The 18,747-nt window shown below is 44.8% G+C and overlaps 1 protein-coding gene across 5 annotated transcripts in view; it reads right to left on the bottom strand.

The window, feature by feature from the left end:
• LPP (LIM domain containing preferred translocation partner in lipoma) overlaps window positions 1-18,747 on the bottom strand; it is a 353,262-nt gene that overhangs the window by 126,673 nt on the left and 207,842 nt on the right. For all 5 annotated transcript variants that reach the window (XM_075031622.1, XM_075031623.1, XM_075031621.1 and 2 more), the window contains one exon: window positions 5,360-6,034. In XM_075031622.1, coding sequence (XP_074887723.1) covers window positions 5,360-6,034 — 675 coding nt within the window. The remainder of the gene's footprint in view (window positions 1-5,359; window positions 6,035-18,747) is intronic.

Genomic DNA, 18,747 nt, shown 5'->3' with positions numbered 1-18,747 from the left:
TTAAACACATTTCAAGCCAAGAATTGGGCTTTGTCAAAAGTTTAGGGAATAAACCAGACTGTGTCAGATTCCTGCAGTCGGGATAAGCATGCCGTTATGAAAACACCTCTTTGCACCTCTTGCCAGCACCTTTTCACATGAAAATCCTGAAGAAATTCACAAAGATTTTGATGCAGAAATTTATAATACCTTGAAGAGGAAAACATCATTCTCAGTGCCACAGCATACCACCAAGTCCTAACTCTGAGCTTCTCATCTCATTGTTAGACACCACTGCCTTCTTTCCCTCCTCCTCATTTTAACAGAAGCAACAGCATTTAATTTAATCCACCCAGAAGCAATCACAGAGTCAGCAGCTGATATACAGCTAGTGCTGGTTAGAACTCAGAATTACTGTTTTGTGAAGAATGTCAACATTTTGACATTTGTTGCTATTCTCATGGTAGAAAGGAACTACATATTCATCTGGAAATTTTGAAATGTCACATTGAAATCACAAATTCAACTCTGAATTTTGGAATTTCACCTTTTTTTTCATTTTACATCAGCTTTCTGTCTTTTTTATTCATTAAATGCCAAAGTAGAATATTTTAAGTAAGCCTTTATCATTTTACTTGGTTTTGCTTTATTTTAGCATTTTAAAACTATGGGAAGCCACTGTCTCACACTGACAGAAAACCAACTTCAACAATCATTTTACACCGTCTCTGAATCCCATCCAGCGGAAAATTTCGATCTGTGACTTTTGGGAAGAGGACACTTGGGTGGAGATATGAGATTTTGGGGGATAAGACACTTGGGGGGAGGCAGGCAGCGTACAGCAAGCTGCCTGCCTTTCTCCACAAGCAAAAAGCAACCCTAAGAAAGAATATATCCCTGTGACAGCAGGAGGGGATCTGGCAGATTGTATTTATTCATCTGCAGAGAACAAAAAATTCCTAGTCACTAGATTAACAGCAAAGAGCAAGAGCATTAGTCTCAGTTCAAACGCAAGTGCCGGAGGTATCTACTTTATGTGAGTGATGGCAGACTGTAAAAATTATTAAACCAGTACAAGAGAAGTGCATCAGTCATAGCAAAGGACACTGGTGAGTAGATGTTTCTAAGGCAAAGATGAAAATTCCAAGCGAATATCTCCATCACAGGTATTAAATCAGTGGAAAAACTGACAAAAGCTGTGTAAAATGAGAAAACAGCGAGCCATCAGTCCCCTTTTGGGCACTGCAAGTTTCATGAGACCGTGTCAATGCTGGTTGCAGCAGGCAGCAAAGAAACACAATCTCCAGCAGTGCGGAAACGATGCAGTGGTTGAGGCCTGGTAACCATGAGCAGCCACCACCACCTAAACCATGCCAGAAGCATAAGCTGCCTCGTTAATTTTACCTCCTGATTTCCAGCTGTCTCCCCACTTCATTTCCACGGCGTTCACCTAGAACGGTGCACAACACTGAAGGGCTGCCTGAAGAGGTCATGTTCCATATGCAGCGATGCCTGTATATACGTACATGGGGACAACGTGACTCATGGCTGGTGTGGGCTAACTGGGTTAGGGAACTCGTCCACTTGTGCCATGTTAGTGAGAACAGACACAGCTTCCAAAGGGACGTTGCTCCCTTACTCCTTCTAGCAAATCTGCCTCAAAGGAGCATGGATTTGGATGCTGTACTAAATCAGAGCTACAAGACACTTTTGTCCTCCCCAAATCGGCAGATCACTCTCAAGAGATCAATGTTAAGATCTCCGCCATTCTGGACCAAACCCACAAGCTGTCTCAAGTGATTTCAGTGGCACTCAGTCTGGATGCTGAAAATGTGCAGGTCCCTTTACAAAGGAATGTGGTTCCCCAGGCGTAAGGCTAGATTCAGAAAGAGGAAGGAGAATACAAGGGATCTGAGATCTAGGAACAACAATCCTCCTAGGTCTCTACAGTGGCCATCCCTCAAATACACCAGGATCCACATGAAAGGTCCACAAAGCCACCTGGGAGACACACAATAGTGTCTCAAAACCACTCAAACGTGACCAAGAACAGTGAAAGGACCTAGGCCTATTTGGAGGTATGAGAGCTTGACAAGGGTATTTGGTGTCTTAACCAGTCCAGCACAGAAACATTTGATGACAGCTGGGCTGGTCAGTGGTGGGAGTTTCGTCAACTCTATTTTGGCCACAGGGCAAACTTGCAGCAATTCTCCATGTCAGAAACTGGCTTTGCCATTTTTGTTTTCTACTATGGATATCTTGGTGCCAGAAATCAGCATATTTCATCAGTCACCCTGGTCTTGTGCTCTCTGGCCTTTGGGAGGGGAGAAGTTAAGAGAGAGGCTTCAGATTTTTACTTGGTCTGAGTGGGCACAGCACTGCTGGCAAAAAGCACGAGAGTGACTGGTCGTGCCACATGTTTCTGTGGTGGTCTCATGACAACTCTGCTGCTGCTCCTACAGAAATGCCCACCACCTACCACCCAGAGGAGAAAGCTCCTGAGGTTTTTGGCCAGGAATGCCCTTGAAGCACATGAAGGTTTAAATGAGGACATGCACTCCACCAGTTCATTTCCTAACTAGGACTTGGGCATTAATGCTAGACGGGGTGCTACAAAAGACTAAAATGCACAGAGGTTTCACATGCATGACTCTCACTTCCATAACTGGCCCAAAGACAGAATGCAATGCAGCGTTGTGTGTGAGTAAAACTCATTGTTCTCAGTGGGCTTTAAAAACGAGTACAGATTATTTGCTGTTCCCATACCAATCCAGATTTATTTTGGATCAGCAGCGACTTCAACAGGATTAATACACAGCAAAAAACACAGAGCCACAGTACCATGAACTTCTTCCTAGCCAGAATGCAAAATATAAACATCCTTTTTTTTTTCCCCTTTAAAAATCCTAAACAATTTTAATGAAAAAATTTACCTCTTACAGTGATGGATCATGGTATGTATTAGAATTAAGGACCATGAACTTCTAATGTGAGATGGATTTGTTACAACATCCTTAATATTTTGCACACAAAATGCGTTCAAAACTAAGAATGCACTTTTTTGAATAAATTTAGAAATTGTTTTATATTTTAAGATCACTCCCTTGCAAGCAGAAAAATTCCTAAAGGTCTTCTTGTATCTTACGTGACATGTATTAATGCCTGCTTCATACCGTGGCTTCTCAAATCAATTTCCTTAACTGAAAGGCCTCAAACCAACCTTGAAAAGGCAAAACACAACAAAATGCAGAAGCCACTTGTGTGTTGGAAAATACATTAAAATTCACATTGTAGCCAACAAGTCAAATTACAGTGACAATTCTCCCTATCAGATATCTGGCTCTAACATAGCCTTCCCTTTTTTCCCTTTAAATAAAATCATTCCAAAAGTTGATTTTATGAATGAGTTAGTCTGCAAAGGAAGAGAACAGCATGCGGTAAAACTGGACAACACTGCTTCATTGGCAAAACAAACAGTGTTTTATTACTGAGCATTTCCTGTTAGACTGTAAGATCACCTTCAATTCTTCACCAATTAAACTATATATGTCACAAAGCAGCAATCAAGCCGAGTTTGCCACCAATATGTTAAAGAAGAGTTGTAAGTTCAAAAGTGAAATAGGTAATAACGCAAATATTTAGCAGGCTGGAAGGGAATGAAAGTTCTGGAGGGATTTATCACCAAGCAGATAATAGTCTGTTTTGCAGAAGAACTGGAATTATTTTTATAGAGATACATATGAGGTATTTCTGCATGTGTATTTGCAAATGCCACGTGCACGCACACAAACATACATGTATTTTTATATATATATGCATACATGAAACCCCAAACTTGAGCTAAATTAAATTGTCCCTCTAGCTTTGTAATGCAAATGAGCCTAACAGGCTTGTGCTGTTTGTGGTTTGAGATGATTTGTGTTTCCATAGAGATGCTGACTGAACTAAAGTTTTTAAATTTTTTATACATGTAAGCCTACTTGTATCTATAAAAGTCTAAATATGGATCTGCTGTACCTCAGTATTTCCTCAGTGACTCCACTGGAACCATAATGATTTACACCAGTTAAGGCTAAGTGCAAATTTTGTGTCTTTCACTACTTTCCAATCTAAGCTCTACACCAAGTACCTGCAATGCTGAGAGTTTATTACTTCTCTCCCCACTCCTAGCTTCTTGGTAAGGAAGGGGAAGACAAGAGAAAAAGCAGTTTCTTAGCTGCTAGTAGATAATATTTCAGGACTTTTGTAATTTATTGCCCTCTCTAAACTGCCTGGAGAAACATCTTTGCCTTCAAAAGTTCCCACTCCCAGGAAATCTGGAATTCAGGGAAAACAGTCTGTGTGATGCTAGTGATGGAAATGCCAAAACGTGTTCTGTTATGTGTCAGAAGCTTTTTCCTCTTTGCCTGTGAGCACCCACAAGCTGAAGAGCAGGTATATGCTGAGATGAGCCAGGGTGGGCCCGGGCAGCGATGGCTTCACTGCCTTCCTGCCTGGGCTTGGCCATCCTCCCCCTTTGGCGGAGACTAAGCTCGTCATACACTACGAGGACCCCACAAAGCTAAAGCGCCTATCTATGTCCCCCCAGAGCCACGTTAGAGACGACCACCAGCAGAATCGACAAAAGCCAGCCAGGGTCAAAGTTTGGGCAGAGAAACCAGGCGGACCAGCTTAACTTTCTGTTTCAAATTGGCTTCACTTTATGAGGTCCAGGCACCGGTGCAAGTGGATGGAGGCCACCCAGCATATCATCACCTGAGAGGAAAATCAGAGCCGAGCTCTGTGGGAACTCATTTCCCTGTGGTTTCAGTGATAAGTGATTTTGAACAGCAACACACCAGAGGTCAACCTCTGCAATCGCTCTGAACCACAATCAAAACCAGCCTCTTGTGTACCTCCTGTCCGCCTGAGAAGAGGAAGGGATTTGTCTGGTGAACCAGAGGTGTCCACCAGCACACCGAGCAGAAGCTCACACCCAACCTCTCATTTTATCTTGGGAGGGCCCAGAAGGGAAGACCCAAGCGCAGCAATGCCGTACGGAGGTACCGCCAGCGAGCTCCTTGAGTAACGGCACGTCAGAGGGATGAAACCTCCCTCCTCCCCACAGGGTGACATCGTGCCTCCACACGTGACGCCATCTTGCCCTTTGAGGCTGACGGCACTTCCAAGCCCCCAGAAAAGCCTCTTTTCAAAGCAGGTGAGAGTTCCTACTTCCAGCTTTGAAGAAGCTATAGGGCGGGAGACCTGCCCCAAGCCCCCCCAGACACCATTTAACCCCCCCGCTGCCCTTCAGGGAGGGTCCCAGGGCACTTTCAGCCGTGTGCACCTGGAATTCAGGGAAATGGCCCCGGGGAGGCCGGAGAGCGTCCGCGTCCCCTACCTTTTGCTGCAGCGCGGGCGGCTGCGGAGCCAGCACCGGGTCGGTGATGTAGGTCTTCTTCGTGCCGGGCGGCTGGTAGAGCCCAGAAGGAGCCTGGCCCACGGTGTTACTAGCGGCATACGCCGGCTCAGCCTTCCAGGAGCTCTGTGGCACGTAGGGTGCTTCGGAGCCGTTCCTCCCCCCGTAACCCCCGTAGTAGGGGTCCTGGTAGCGGCCCTGCGGAGGTGCATAGCCGTAGGCGGGCTCCGAGGGCCGGGCAGCCGGCGGAGCATAGCCGTAGTCGGGCCCGTGGGGCTGCGAAGGGCCGTACTGCGGGGCGCCGGGCGGGCGAGCCGGCAGGGGAGCGTAGGGCTGGCCGGGCCCGAGGCTGCCGTAGTGCGCGGGCTGCGGGCCGGGCGGCTGGTAGTGCGGGCTGGGCTGCGCCGTCCTCACCTGGACGTTGAAGGCCGGGCGGCTGGGGGTGGAGGCTGTGGCGTAGGAGGCCGGCACCGGCTGCGGCTTCAGGGTGCCGACGGGAGTGACCGGGATGGGTGCCGGCTGCCCTGGGCCCTTGGCGGTGGACTTCTTGGTGGCGGTGAGGGGAGGTTGGTTGGGGATGATCATCCGCTTGTGGCCGGTGACAGGGGTGGAGACGGACGGGGTGGTGGCGGCGGAGCTGCTGGAGGTGCCGGAGCCCTAGGGAGCAAGGAGAGAGAGCCGCAGCGTCAGCAGGAGGGGCCGCTCGGGCATCAGGTCGAGCAGCCAGGGGTTAAGTGGAAATGGGGTTTTACAGCAGCATCTGCACAGCAACTCCAACTGCTTAGAGAAGCAGGAATGTACCTGGGACCACACGTTCGAAAATGGCAACAGCAACCTTTCCCTGCTCTGACAGAACAGGGATGGCGCCGCGGCAGCCGAGCAGAGGTGCCGTGCACGGTGTTTCGTCTCTCCTCGGGGTTTTCTCCTCCGCCTCCCAACAAACAAACTAAAAAGTGATAAACACAAGAAAAAGGGAGACTCGCTGGAGAATAATTAGGGGGAAAACCCATGCATTCCTGTGAAAACGAGTGTTTTGAAAAAGAGAGAAAATGAGATTACAGTCTCTACGGAGACATGAAATTCCTCAGGTCCCTAGAGCACTTGCAGGGTACTGCCCTCGATACGGGAGCTCCTTTAACAACACAGGAGGCAGCAGAATGGGATGGCCTAAAAGCAGCTCCCAAGCTGTAAGAATTAACTTAGATCAAAGCGAAATATGGAGGTGTCCCTGTCTGTGGCTCTGCTCCTAAACACTGCTGGTTGAAAGCCTGGAGTGACCCCAGAGAAGGCAAATGTTATACCTGGCTCATTAAAGGGGAGAAAACGGGCCAGAGAAGGCAAATGTTATACCTGGCTCATTAAAGGGGAGAAAACGGGCCAGGACTCCCCAGAGCTTCAGAAGTCAGCTCCCACCACGGCAGCCGTGTAACCCTGCACCGGTGCCCCAGGCACAGCAGTGCTCGGGCAGCCAGGGAAGAGGTTCACAGCAAGTGCCGCAGCTTCCTGCGATTTGGCCACCAAATGAAGATTTAGTGCAGTGACATTGTCCTAATAGGCATCGTACATCCTTCTGTCTAATGTACTTGTTTGTCTGGCTGACCTCTTATTTAAATCCCACGTCCAAAACCACCAGTGTGAAAGCACGTCTTTGTTAAAGAGCGAACAACGTGAAATAGTTTCTGAAGAACACTGAAGATCACCCTTAAGTCTCTTCAATAAATCAAAGAAAAGCAAACTTGAATTCCTGGAGTTTAGGAATACGAAAAATTTCTTGCCTCTCTATTTTCCTTTATTCTGAAAGAGTACCTGAATTTCATGCCTTCCTATACAGAGATGCATTAAAGTGAAGACATGCAGTTTGACAGTATTACTTTGCTGTTGCACTTAACGCCATAGTTATATGAGGTTATATCTCATCTGAACTTCCTGCACCGGGCTTGATCTCACCTGTGATCTGCTTGACAATCTACAAGTTCACAGCAGCCCCAAGTCAGACCAGCTCAGCCCTCACCAATGGTTGTGTTCACACTAAGGCAGGCACGGGCCGCCTTTCCCTAAATGACCAATCTTGTATTTGTCCCCAGGTGTTCCTGCTTCATGCAGGCACCCTGACCTCTACCTGCTGCCCCATCACCCTCTCGCCGGGACCGCTGGACAGGGGAGAGAGCGGTGGGGACTCATTGGGACACCCCACACACAAGTTCTACCCGGGCCAGAGAAATCCTCTGCCTGGTCAGCAGGTGGCGGCAATAAATTGCTGCCAAACCAACACAGGCCAGTGGCTGGAGAGGAACTTCAACCACGCATTTCTCTGGGCCTCCAAGGCTACCAAACTCACCTTCCACAGAAGGTGGGAGAAAGGCAGACCGCCATTCCCCCCGCCCCATAGTTGGCAACCACCACATACGAAGAAAAGGGAGATAAGCGCAAGCCGCCCAACTTCTAGTCCGCAGCCCACAACCAAGTCTACCAAAGGAATAAGGAAGCTCTACTAGCCAACTGGTAGCTCTTCCCTGGTGACGTGCAAATACATTTTTGCTGATGCATCGGTAAAGACCTTACTCCTGCAATCACACCTTCAGGGCAAACCTCCCATGAGAGTAAACCTCCCATGAGGGCAAACCTCCCATGAGGAATCACTCTAAATGAGTGAAAAAACAGGCAAACAAGAGCACCAATCTGTTTTGAGAGATGTAAAAGATGTGTATGCAGAGGTGGGGAATAATAATAATAAGGCAGCAAACTTCTGCTGGAGAAAAAAACTTCTCAATGTATTCAAACCCTGACCTGGCCAACAGATCCGTGACAAGGCAGTACATAGACAGACCGAAGAGATTTTGAAACTGAAAGCAAGGAAGAGCTGAAGCGTGTCTCAGTTGAACTGCAAGGGCAGAGACAGGTTAAGGGTCTGTAGCCCTCCATTAATTTTGCCTGATTCTTCCATTTCTGAAACACCTGACAAGGAGCAGGCATTCCTCCATCCCTGCATCAGAGCACAACTGCACCAGCACTCATTGCTAGCAAGAAAATTTGCTTGCTGTCGGAATTATTCTCCCATGTCAGCTTGGTGTTTATACCTGGGAGTGCTAGAAACTTTCCCATTTCCTCACCTATTTCAGTCTTGTAAATGACAGTAGTTTGTCCACTTACTGTAATGGGATGAAAGGTCCACAACGCGGCACTGTGTAATTACCACCAGAAAAGCATTTTTCTTTGGTGAAGAGAGAGAAGGTAGATAATGTTTTAAAGACAATGGCCTATCAGGGGGAGGGGGAAAGCCTAAAGCAAAACAACATAAATGAGCCCTATTCATCACATCTTATGTTTCTGAATGCAGACTCTGGAAGCAGGTGATGACAGACCGCTAGTAAAGCTCTTGCGATGGAAGTCTATTCCATCCCAAGAACCAGGGGACTTTAATCTTACATATAAACATCCATATAACACTTAATGTGTTGATGCCAGTCTCCTGCCTGGACTGGAATACACCTTAAGAATGAATGATAACCCCTTTCTCCCAAAAAACCCTCACTGCCTATTGACTGCCACTCTGAAAGGCTCTGAGCAGCTCCTATGTTTGACACTACAAAGAGGATGACCTGAGAGTCTTCCCTCCTGCACCAGAGCCCCGTGAAGGAAGGTGGCAAGTTGGGGGTGCCCGGGCCAGAGACCAAGCTTTGCCGTGAACATCACAGCAAAGGCTCGAGCTAACAAGTACCGGCTGCATTGTGGCATTCAAACCACAGGCTGCCTTGAGGAGGAGGAAGTTTGCATCAGTAGGAGTCCCCAGAGGCATCCTGTGTGACTCATTCTGAATTCCTCTGAGGGTGCTGGGCAAGTGTGTGATGAAAGCTGGGCTTTAGGGGAAGGAAGAGGGTATAAGGCTAGTTACTCTGGTGTAGTAGAGAAATGGGACAGGATAGAGGGAATTTAACACTACTGGAACACTGATGATTTACGGGGACGCACACTGGCTGTAGCTCTTGAGCAAGGGCACAGGTGAGGTATCACCATAAATCCTCTGCCCTTTTGCCTGGGAGAGAGAAGGGTGGCCACAGTCCAGCCTTCTGTATGCACTCAAATACCACCCCAGGCTTAAACCTCTAGATCATTAATGGATTAAGAAAAGACTTTATGAACGCATATGAACTATGGACAAGATTCCTGCTCTGAGGACAGGGATGTGCAGAAGGCTGAGGAAAGGGTACTCAGATACCACGGGGAAGAGTGATTTCAACAGGTGTCTGGAAGGCACTAGGAGGATAGGAGGAATGGATGAGGCTATAAACATGCCAGGTAGATGGAGAGGGAGTAATGAACAGAAAGCTGGAAAGAGCTATCTATGTCACTGGGTACAGTCCTAGCAAAACAGATGACTGTCACTAATCTTTCATCCAAATGAGTCCAGAGAACTTCTACCAGCGCAACGAAGTAGACTCGTCCAAAAGTACATCGAAGTGACAGCCCAGAAGCATGAAAACAAGTAGAGATAGGTGAAAGAAAAAGGAGAAAGACAAAGAGTGGGTTCATAGGAGTGCAGGCATCCCTTCCTCCAGCAGCTCCTGGACAGCTCATTTCAAAACCATATTGCATTTGCAAGTGACTATCACAGCCAAACACGCTCTCTGACATCCTATGAGGGCTGTTTTCAGAGGAAGACAGGCTTTCCTCTGCTCACCATGCACTAGATGAAACTGTCTGACACACTTCGCAAGTGCAAATTAGAACCATGCTACTTACCATCAACCCCTTCCTGCAAATTCATATTTGCAAAGAGAGAGTAAACTAGAAACCCCAGGTGCTGATAACGCAGAGTTGTTAAGAGAAACTAGAGTAGGAAGGAGTTAAATTCAGAACCTCATCTACCACAAGCATTATAATACAAAATCTTTTTTTTTTAATGGGGAAAGCACAAGAGCTTTGTTTAAACACAGATGGAAGTACCTAAATGTACTGCCTCTTCTACAAATGAATTATCCAGCAGTTCAAATAAAGGTGAACTAATACTGACAAAATTAAGTAAAACTCAATCAATGTGGGAGGAAAAAACCCCCAAAATACTTCTCCTAAAAAAAGTTACCATGTGTAACCATAAGTGGAATCATTTTGCTTGCTAACTCCTGCCCCATGTTCTCAAATGCAGTGAAAGTTTATAAACATTTGCAGGAGTTTCTTGTACCAACCATCATGTGAGAAGTCTACAGTGTTGTGATAAACCTGTGCTGTCCTAGGGGTCTGACTGTCAAAGCTGCGTATCTGGATTCAGAGCTACCCTGGTGGGGAAACCCAAAATCCTGAGTATCTGTGTGATTCTTCATTCTGTAGAAATTATTTACATAGATCTTTAAATTAAATTCAGTGTACACCTACAACTAAAAAGTCACCACATAGGTACTAGGGATGAAACCCGTTTACAGAAATTAGCCTATAATTCTATACCATTTGCCAGGGTTACATTTTAAAAAGAGTACAGCATAACTATAGTCTACAGCAGGAGCATGATTCTATATGATCAGCTGGAACCCTTATGAAAAGGACTTCATTCTCCTTTTATTTTGTGCATTTGTAGTGTATTTTCTATAGAATCCCTTCAGTTATTCAGTTTCACAGACTGGATCAAAAATGCCAACACGAAGTTTATCACGTTCTATTCAATTCTCCAGGCATTTTTCATAAAGGTACAGTTGAATAGCTTTAGCCCTTTAGCTGTCAAATTATCACATATAAAGATACATTACTCCAGCTCAGTGGTTTTCAACCTTTATGCTTGGCAGCCCCAAATGTTTTCCAGGAGACACAAGCTCCTTTACGGAGACGGTTAATCTACTGACAATAAACATGTTTTTTTAAGTTACCTTTCACTGAATTCTTCTTAGTTACCTTAGGACTGATCCACAGACCCCCAGCGTTCGCAGAGCACAGGTTGAAAACCACAGCTCTAGCTGGGGCTGCCTTTTTCAAGCATTTCGGTCACTATTTACTCCAGGATAGGAATGAAACAACCCTTCTTCCTCGAAAGACAGAAACCTGGCAACCTCCGGCGGGCTGAACCCAGGATGCAGCGTTCCCAGGGGGCTGCCAGCTCACCGTGCCGGCGCAGCATCTCTCTGCCTAACTCAGCCACTCTTCTGCGTGGTCCACCAGCACAAGCTGGACTGAAACATGGGGCCAGCTCAGGCATGTGCCAGCTGAAATCTTTTAATAGCCCTCAGTGGTGGTGGCGGTTGGAGGCCTGGGTGAGAAAGGCGGCGAAGGGTGGAAAATTAACTTGGCTTCTCCTGACGCTGCAGATTGGCATTCACCTCGGCTAGCTGGAGGTGCTTAAAGCTCTCTCTGCAAAATGCATCTCCACGGGGTCATTTATACCATTCTAATATTGAAGCCTAAAACAGGGGAGATGAATCATCCACTGGGGGAATCTACTTCACTCCACTGACTGTAAAAGAAGCATAAAAACAGCCAAGACAAGTCACTGAATATTTAGACAGCACAAGTTAGTGGAGACAAATTCCACAATAAGCAGGTAATTTTGACGTGACTGTAAGAAGCACAGATACCTTTTCCCTGCATTAAGTGCACTGCCACTCAAGCTCAGCTAGTGCTGCTCACCAAGCGGATTTCTGAGTGCCAGCAGCTCAGCCGATCAGCCAGCACCCTGCCGCACCATGCAGCCAACGCAAGACCGAGAAGCTGGGCTGCAAAGGCATTTTCAGCATACGAAGGGGGGCGACGTGGGTGGGCCGCCCTTTCCTACCTCCTTTTCCACCTCCGTGCTGAAGAGTGGCTCCCGCTGGACCTGGAGCTGCTGCCTCGCCCAGAGCAGCAGCTGGGCTGAGCCTCCCTCCTGCCTAAGGTAGCAGATCCCAGCTCCCCCTCAATTTGGGAAGGATAACCCCAGAGAAAAATCAAATACTCTGCTTTGAAACCTGGGCCTTTAGGTACCTGAAAACGTGAACAGGCGTTTTACGGGGTTTCCTGATGTGCCGACACATCAAACTCCTGCTGACTTCAAATTCTGTATTTGAACAAGCTGCCTCGCTAGTGATAATGTATGGCCAGGTTCCCCTGAACATATCCTCTTTTTCTGTCTGAAATAACATCTGGGTGAAAAAGAGTAATCTGGCCTTTCATTTGGGACTTGCGGATGCCTGGAGTCCTGGTAGAGCTCCAGCTGGGTTGCTGAATGTCCAGAGATCCCGGGCAGATGCACTGCCCCATTCAGCATACCTGATGAATTTTCAATATACGGGATTTTCTGGCCTTCTTTATAATGTCCAGATAGTAGGCCAAGCACACTGAGGACACGTCAGTCCCCTCTGCACTGCTGCTATGTGGTGCACACAGCTCAGTTGCTAACACAGATTTCTTTAGGTGTCAAAATGCCCTTAGAATCCGGTCCAAAATTTTGAACTCTTGTCCAAAACCTTAAAACCCTCAGCCAAAACACGTTTATAATCAGATGAAGCTTTTCTTTACAGTTTCATCATTCTCTCATTTCTAGTTTACAGCTGACAAGCGAGTGTCACAGAGGCATGGGCTGTGCATGGATCAGCAGCCACACTCATACTTCCCAGATGTGTTTATATGGGATTCAGATTGTTGGCTTGATCGCCAGAAGCTATCAAGATATTCGAATGGATTGCTCCTAGGCATTATACCAAAAGAAGAAGAGGAGAAATCTAATAAAGTGTTCATCTCTGGTTCTCAAATGAAGAGAATACCTTACAGATGCCATAAAGTGTTACAAGAACACAACTGCTTCTGAGCTTTGATCTGTTTTTCAGCTGCTACCGCGGGTGGAAAAGGAGTCAACATAGTTGTTAATGTTTCTGTTCACAACCTCTTTTGTACTCCTTGTGATGGCCCAGCTTGAAACACAAGGGAGAATAGGGTGCACAAAAGAAAAGGTGGTAACAAGTTGACCTCCAATATTTTATCATGGAAAACAGCCTTTCACAACTGACCTACACAGTTATAGACACACACCTTGGTTCAGCTTTCAGTACGGGTGTCAAGTGTTTTAGGCAATCTGGGTTTCCACTTTCCAACACCCCATTAATTCCAAAGAGCCTGAACACATCTGAGAAGTTTGGTCTCCAAAACACAACAGGGAAGAATTTTGCTTTTCCTTCTCGGTTTCATATTTACTTTTTTATTTGTTTACCCCAATACTATCACTACGATGACTACTATGAGCTTTTTTATTCGGTTTTCCCTTTCTGATGAGTGATCATCTGGTATTTATGAGAAGGACTACGTGAGAGACCAGTTTTAAAAGATGTGCAAACAATTGACCTAAATACTTCTAGCTCTGGTGGACAGTCAAGGGCCATAATTTTAGCTTAATTCATTGAAAGGGCTAGTTACAATTAAAACTCTCCTATTTAAGCAATTCCACTTGACCAGTTCAAATGCCGTAGCAACTTCATCTACAAGAACACTGGCTATCAGCACGAGAAATATCTTTGTCAAAAAGCTACAGAAGATGCCAGTCACAAGAAGTTAAATGTTTTCTGAATTAATCTTGGAATATTTCTGTGATTTTCCACTCTCATCACTAACACAACCAATTTGCATCAATCTGGACCTCAGGAACATGCAATTGCAGGCCCCTGCACCGGCTGAATCAGTGGCACATCAACTCAGCAATAAATTACGTAAGGAGCTGTGCACCACAGCCCTTTGGTTACATCAAAACGCAGAACTACTGAATACAATCCCCAAACTGAAGACCACAAAAAGGGTAGAGCGGTACCATGTGAACACAAGTCACTATGTGCATGGAGCAGTGAAACTGAGCTTCCTAAGGAGCATCTTCTTTAAGGCTTAGTAACTCAGGAATGTCCAAAGCATTTCCATTCAGCAAACGGGGCCCTTCTAACGGGCTGAACAAGTCTCCTTGCTTAATTTAGGCAAAATGTTGCGCTGCCTGACAATGGGGAAGCCCCCACCTCCCTATAAATAAGAACTTTGGGTAAGTAAAGTATTTTTATGACTTTTGCTATTACTAAGCTTAAAGTATCATAATTACACCATCCACAGCCTTTAAAACGTTTTTTTTTCTTCCTTCTATAACTTGCTATTTGTAATGGAAAAGAAGCTCACGTGTATGATAAATATGGGCAGGTCAGAGGGTTATACAGATTATGCCGCTATCCATGGATGTGTATCATAATTACAAAAAATGGATTAAAAAGGTATATTGGAAGATGAGTGAGTGAGGGGAAGGGATGTGCACCTGTGATTGACAGGACAAAATACACGTATTTATGAAGTCTTCTGGAGAAGCCTTCTACAACTTATATGGAAAAGTTATCATTTTCTATTGTGTGTTGAACAATGGATTTAAGGAACAGTCCAAAAATTCTATAAAAGCTTCTCATTTCCTACTAAATTGCAAAGGAATTTCAGAGCATTTATAGAGTATGCAAGCTTTCTTCCTTTATTAATTCTAGAGAACATTAAAAGAGTGTGCATATGCACACATAAAATAATATGAATTACATATGCACTCAGACACTACTTGGTTTACTTTGTGTTACTTGTTATTTGTTCACGATTCCATTTATTTGCCGCACTGCTTGCATTTATAACCTATTTATCTTTTCAAATTCCAAAACTCTATTAAACCAGATTTAAAAAATTATCCTACCACAGGGCATAAACATTTTCGAATGTTAGTATTGTCTCTATTTCCTGTGAAAACCATGTGGTTTTATTCTTCTCTTCCCCACATTTTAAAGCCTGCGCAAATAGTAGTACAGAAGAGCAGAAGCATCAGCGAACAATTCCGTGTTCATAAAACATCTGCTTTCTTATGGTTCACTTGAGGTCCAGAACCCACTGTCATCCGCCAATATTTTTAGTGGGCTACAAAATGATTCAAGTTAGTAACTTGAGTGGTTAGGAGCAAAGACAAACTACACAGCTTCACCAAAAAAAACCCAGCTCAACCAAAAAACCCATAAAAGACAGGCAGATGTGACAGAGAGGTTATTTTCCTATTAGGTCCAATGTACACCTTTCCAAAAGGCTGACGAGCTCCAACAACAGGTCAAATTTAACTGTTTTCCCAGATGGATCCTTCTGGGAAGTGGAGTGGAACGTTCCCTCATTTATCCGTCTGCCTGGGTTATCACCGCTGCCTGAAATACCTTCATCTTTCCACAGTATCGCAGACTCCAAGTACAACAGTGAGAAATCTATCTGATTGGAAAGGGTTTTTTCACCTGCTGTGGCTTTTTAAATTATTCTATAGGTATATAAATACATACAGCAAGATACATAAAATTTACCCACTGCAACATGTCTAGTCAAAACACCAGGGCAGTACTGTAACAAGTCAGGAAAGTGAAAAAGAGAGCATTAATTTAAAGCACAAGAAAAAATGCCATCTGTACCACAGAAATACTCAAGTATAAAACAATACAGAAAGTTAGAATATTTTTAAATTAAAGTATTAACTCAGAATAATCACTGTTTCCTCACTATTTTCCTCTCTTCATAGAGAACATATAAATTACATTAAATGTATGGTTAATAAAGTGTTTACTCAAAAGACACATTGATAAAAAATTAGAATCATAACAGTATCAGTCTAAAAAGCCTGTGTAAAGCAATGTCAAATCATTTGCCTCACTAAGCTTGGTTCTGTTGCAAATGGCATTATAAATTAATCCAGTTTTCCTAAATATGCCTTGAGGAAACAAAACCACAAATAGCCATTGTAAGTTTTGATATAAAAAACCACAAAAACCCCCAAAGAACAAAAAAAAAATAATCTTCTCTTCATTCTTAACCCGAACCCAAGATCTGTGTTTTTAACGACTGATATTGCTGAATAGGTTACATACTTAGTCCAAAACTGTCAGCTTAGTCCCACATACTAAGGCTTTCTCCTATGCCACACTCCTCTCAGCTGAGCAGTTTCAGGAAAAAAAAAAAAAAAAATTTGCTAAACTTCATCAACAATGACCTAATGAGCCCGATTAAGTTATGATTTATAATTTTCCTCACTTACACTGTTCTTAGACCAAAATAGCATCCCAGGACATTTGATCCATTGCTGCTGATTGGGTTAAGGTTATCACAGTCACACTGAGAATCAGGATATTCTTCAATACCTCTTGCTGCCTGAGTTACATTTTTTAAGAAGTGCCTTATATGAAGCCAGATGCTGATCTCAGTGACACTGGTGCCAGCTTAAGCACGTCTGTTGACTCCAGCAGATTTACTCCAAATACGCTGGCTGTTGCCTATCACGATTTGGCCTACTACTGCCTCTCAATCTGTAGGGTTTTTCTCCCCACCGGGAACACAGTGGAGGTTTCTATGAAAACTGTAACGAATCCTACCGATCTAACCTCCTCCAGGTCATAACCATCTAGCTTCGCTTAAAACTCAACATGTAATGAGATCTTGGCAATTCATACTGCTGCAACCTGAACGAAACATGAAATTCATAATCGAGGCTAAATATAGCCTGCATTGGACTAAACCTCAGCACCTCCAAGCACCCAGCTTGGCACATAACAGCAGCAGCATCAACCAGTCCAGCTCTCAGGCCAGCTGTGCACCCTGACCTGTGCACCCATCCACAAATGCTTTTGCATTAGGAATTAAAAACAAGCGTGCTAATTCAAAACAAACAGACATATCCTCCCTCTCTCCTCACTTCTTTCCTTGCGGTGGATGTATAAATGCATAGTGATGGCTACTGGGATTTATAGCCTAACTGATTTTGACATTTTTAACTTCAGAATTTGAAACAGTGACTTTCTAGCCCTGGGGCAGGAGTGCTAAATGCTAAAAACTTTGGGACTAGGGAGTATTAATTTAGTCCTTCTGAGCAGCTTGGCTTCAACAATGGTCTAACAAGGGCTCAACGCTCTCCAAAACTCAGCAGTGGACGCCCAAAAACTGCAAGGAATTTTGGATCCAAAACGGAGTTTCGTGGCTTTCATTCTTGTTTGTCACCGGTCAAATTAAGCTCCAAACCTGAACTTGAGGGGGGTCGGGAGAATTCAGGTCTGGGTGTGAATTTACGGCGGGATTAAATCATATTTCATTTCTAGCTTGCAATGCATCTTTTTTTTTTTTTTTTTTTTTTTTTGCGGTTCATGACGTATTTGTATATTAAGAAAAAAAATTATGCACAGAGCAAGCGTCCTGGCATGACAAGTCATCAATAAATCTCCTTTCCATAACAACCCACAAGAATTCACTGCAGGACCCAATTGTTAAAACACAAAGCAATGACATTCTATAAGCTTTCAGAAGTATCATTCTAGCCCTTGTGGACTCGCTGAATTCTCTAAATGAGTCACTAGCCTCTCAACGGAATTGTCAAAACTTAGGTTAAGCCAGGTTAATTCCCTCCCCTCTTTAATTTAGAAGTCCAGCTGCAGCGTGTGGCTTTCCAGTGAAAAGATCTAAATGCAGACCCCATTCACCCCGAACAGGAAATCTCGTGGGGCCCAAAGCTCACCTTTTCCTAAAAGCTAGAGATAAGCCACACTAACGGGAAAAAATGTGTTTTCCAAAGCCTCATGGGCCATGTGATGTAAAAATCAATACTCCTCTCACATGGCACGAATCATTTTCTGCTGAAGGCCAAAGGAGCCTAGTTCAAGCTACTATGGTTGGGGAGGGGGAAAGGGCAGCTGTAAGAGGTGGGAGATGAGGAGAGCAGACACTGGAACCAGAGCAGGGACAAGGGAGATGCCAAAAATGATCCTTCTGACCAAAGTAAGCGAGCAGACGTGGCATCTGGGGTTGGGCTCAGGGCTTCAGCTAGGTGGGACACGGAGAGGACATCCCCTCTGCCCTGCACGCTCTCCTTAGCGGGAGGTGAGACGATGGGTACTCATTCTTTCTGTCCGAGGCTACTTGTGACAACTACAGCTTGCAGCACGGCATCCTACTTCAGCTACGTTGCCTCTAACTAACCGCACAGTATCAGCTACACTGGAACCCCAAAAAAGAAAGGTTTTGCTGGGCAGATGCAGCACATCATACTCTTCATAAAGGGATAAACCATGCTGAAAGCAGCTCAGGTGTTTGCACCCCCACCCCTGCTCTGCCAGAAGATCGTTTGAAAACATCACTTTCCAGTTTGTTAGAAAAAAACCTAAATTTCCAGGCTAAATATTCCATGTCCAGTTTGTCCTTAGGAACGAGTACAACAAGCAAAAATCACAGCAGATCATGCCATTGATTGCAGTGGTCTATACATATTTGGCTGAAACCGGTAAACTCTCTTTAACCTTCCAACAGCACCACAGTTTTCATCAGTGAGAATATACCCTAAGGAGGAAAGATTTTGCCTCAGCTGTAATTCTTTTTTTAATAATAAAAGAAAAACCTAACAG

The sequence above is a fragment of the Buteo buteo genome, chromosome 7 (genome assembly GCF_964188355.1).
Source record: "Buteo buteo chromosome 7, bButBut1.hap1.1, whole genome shotgun sequence".
NCBI classification, from domain to species: Eukaryota; Metazoa; Chordata; class Aves; order Accipitriformes; family Accipitridae; genus Buteo; species Buteo buteo.
Note: the sequence above shows the minus strand (reverse complement) of the source record. Positions and strands in the feature narration are given on the sequence as shown.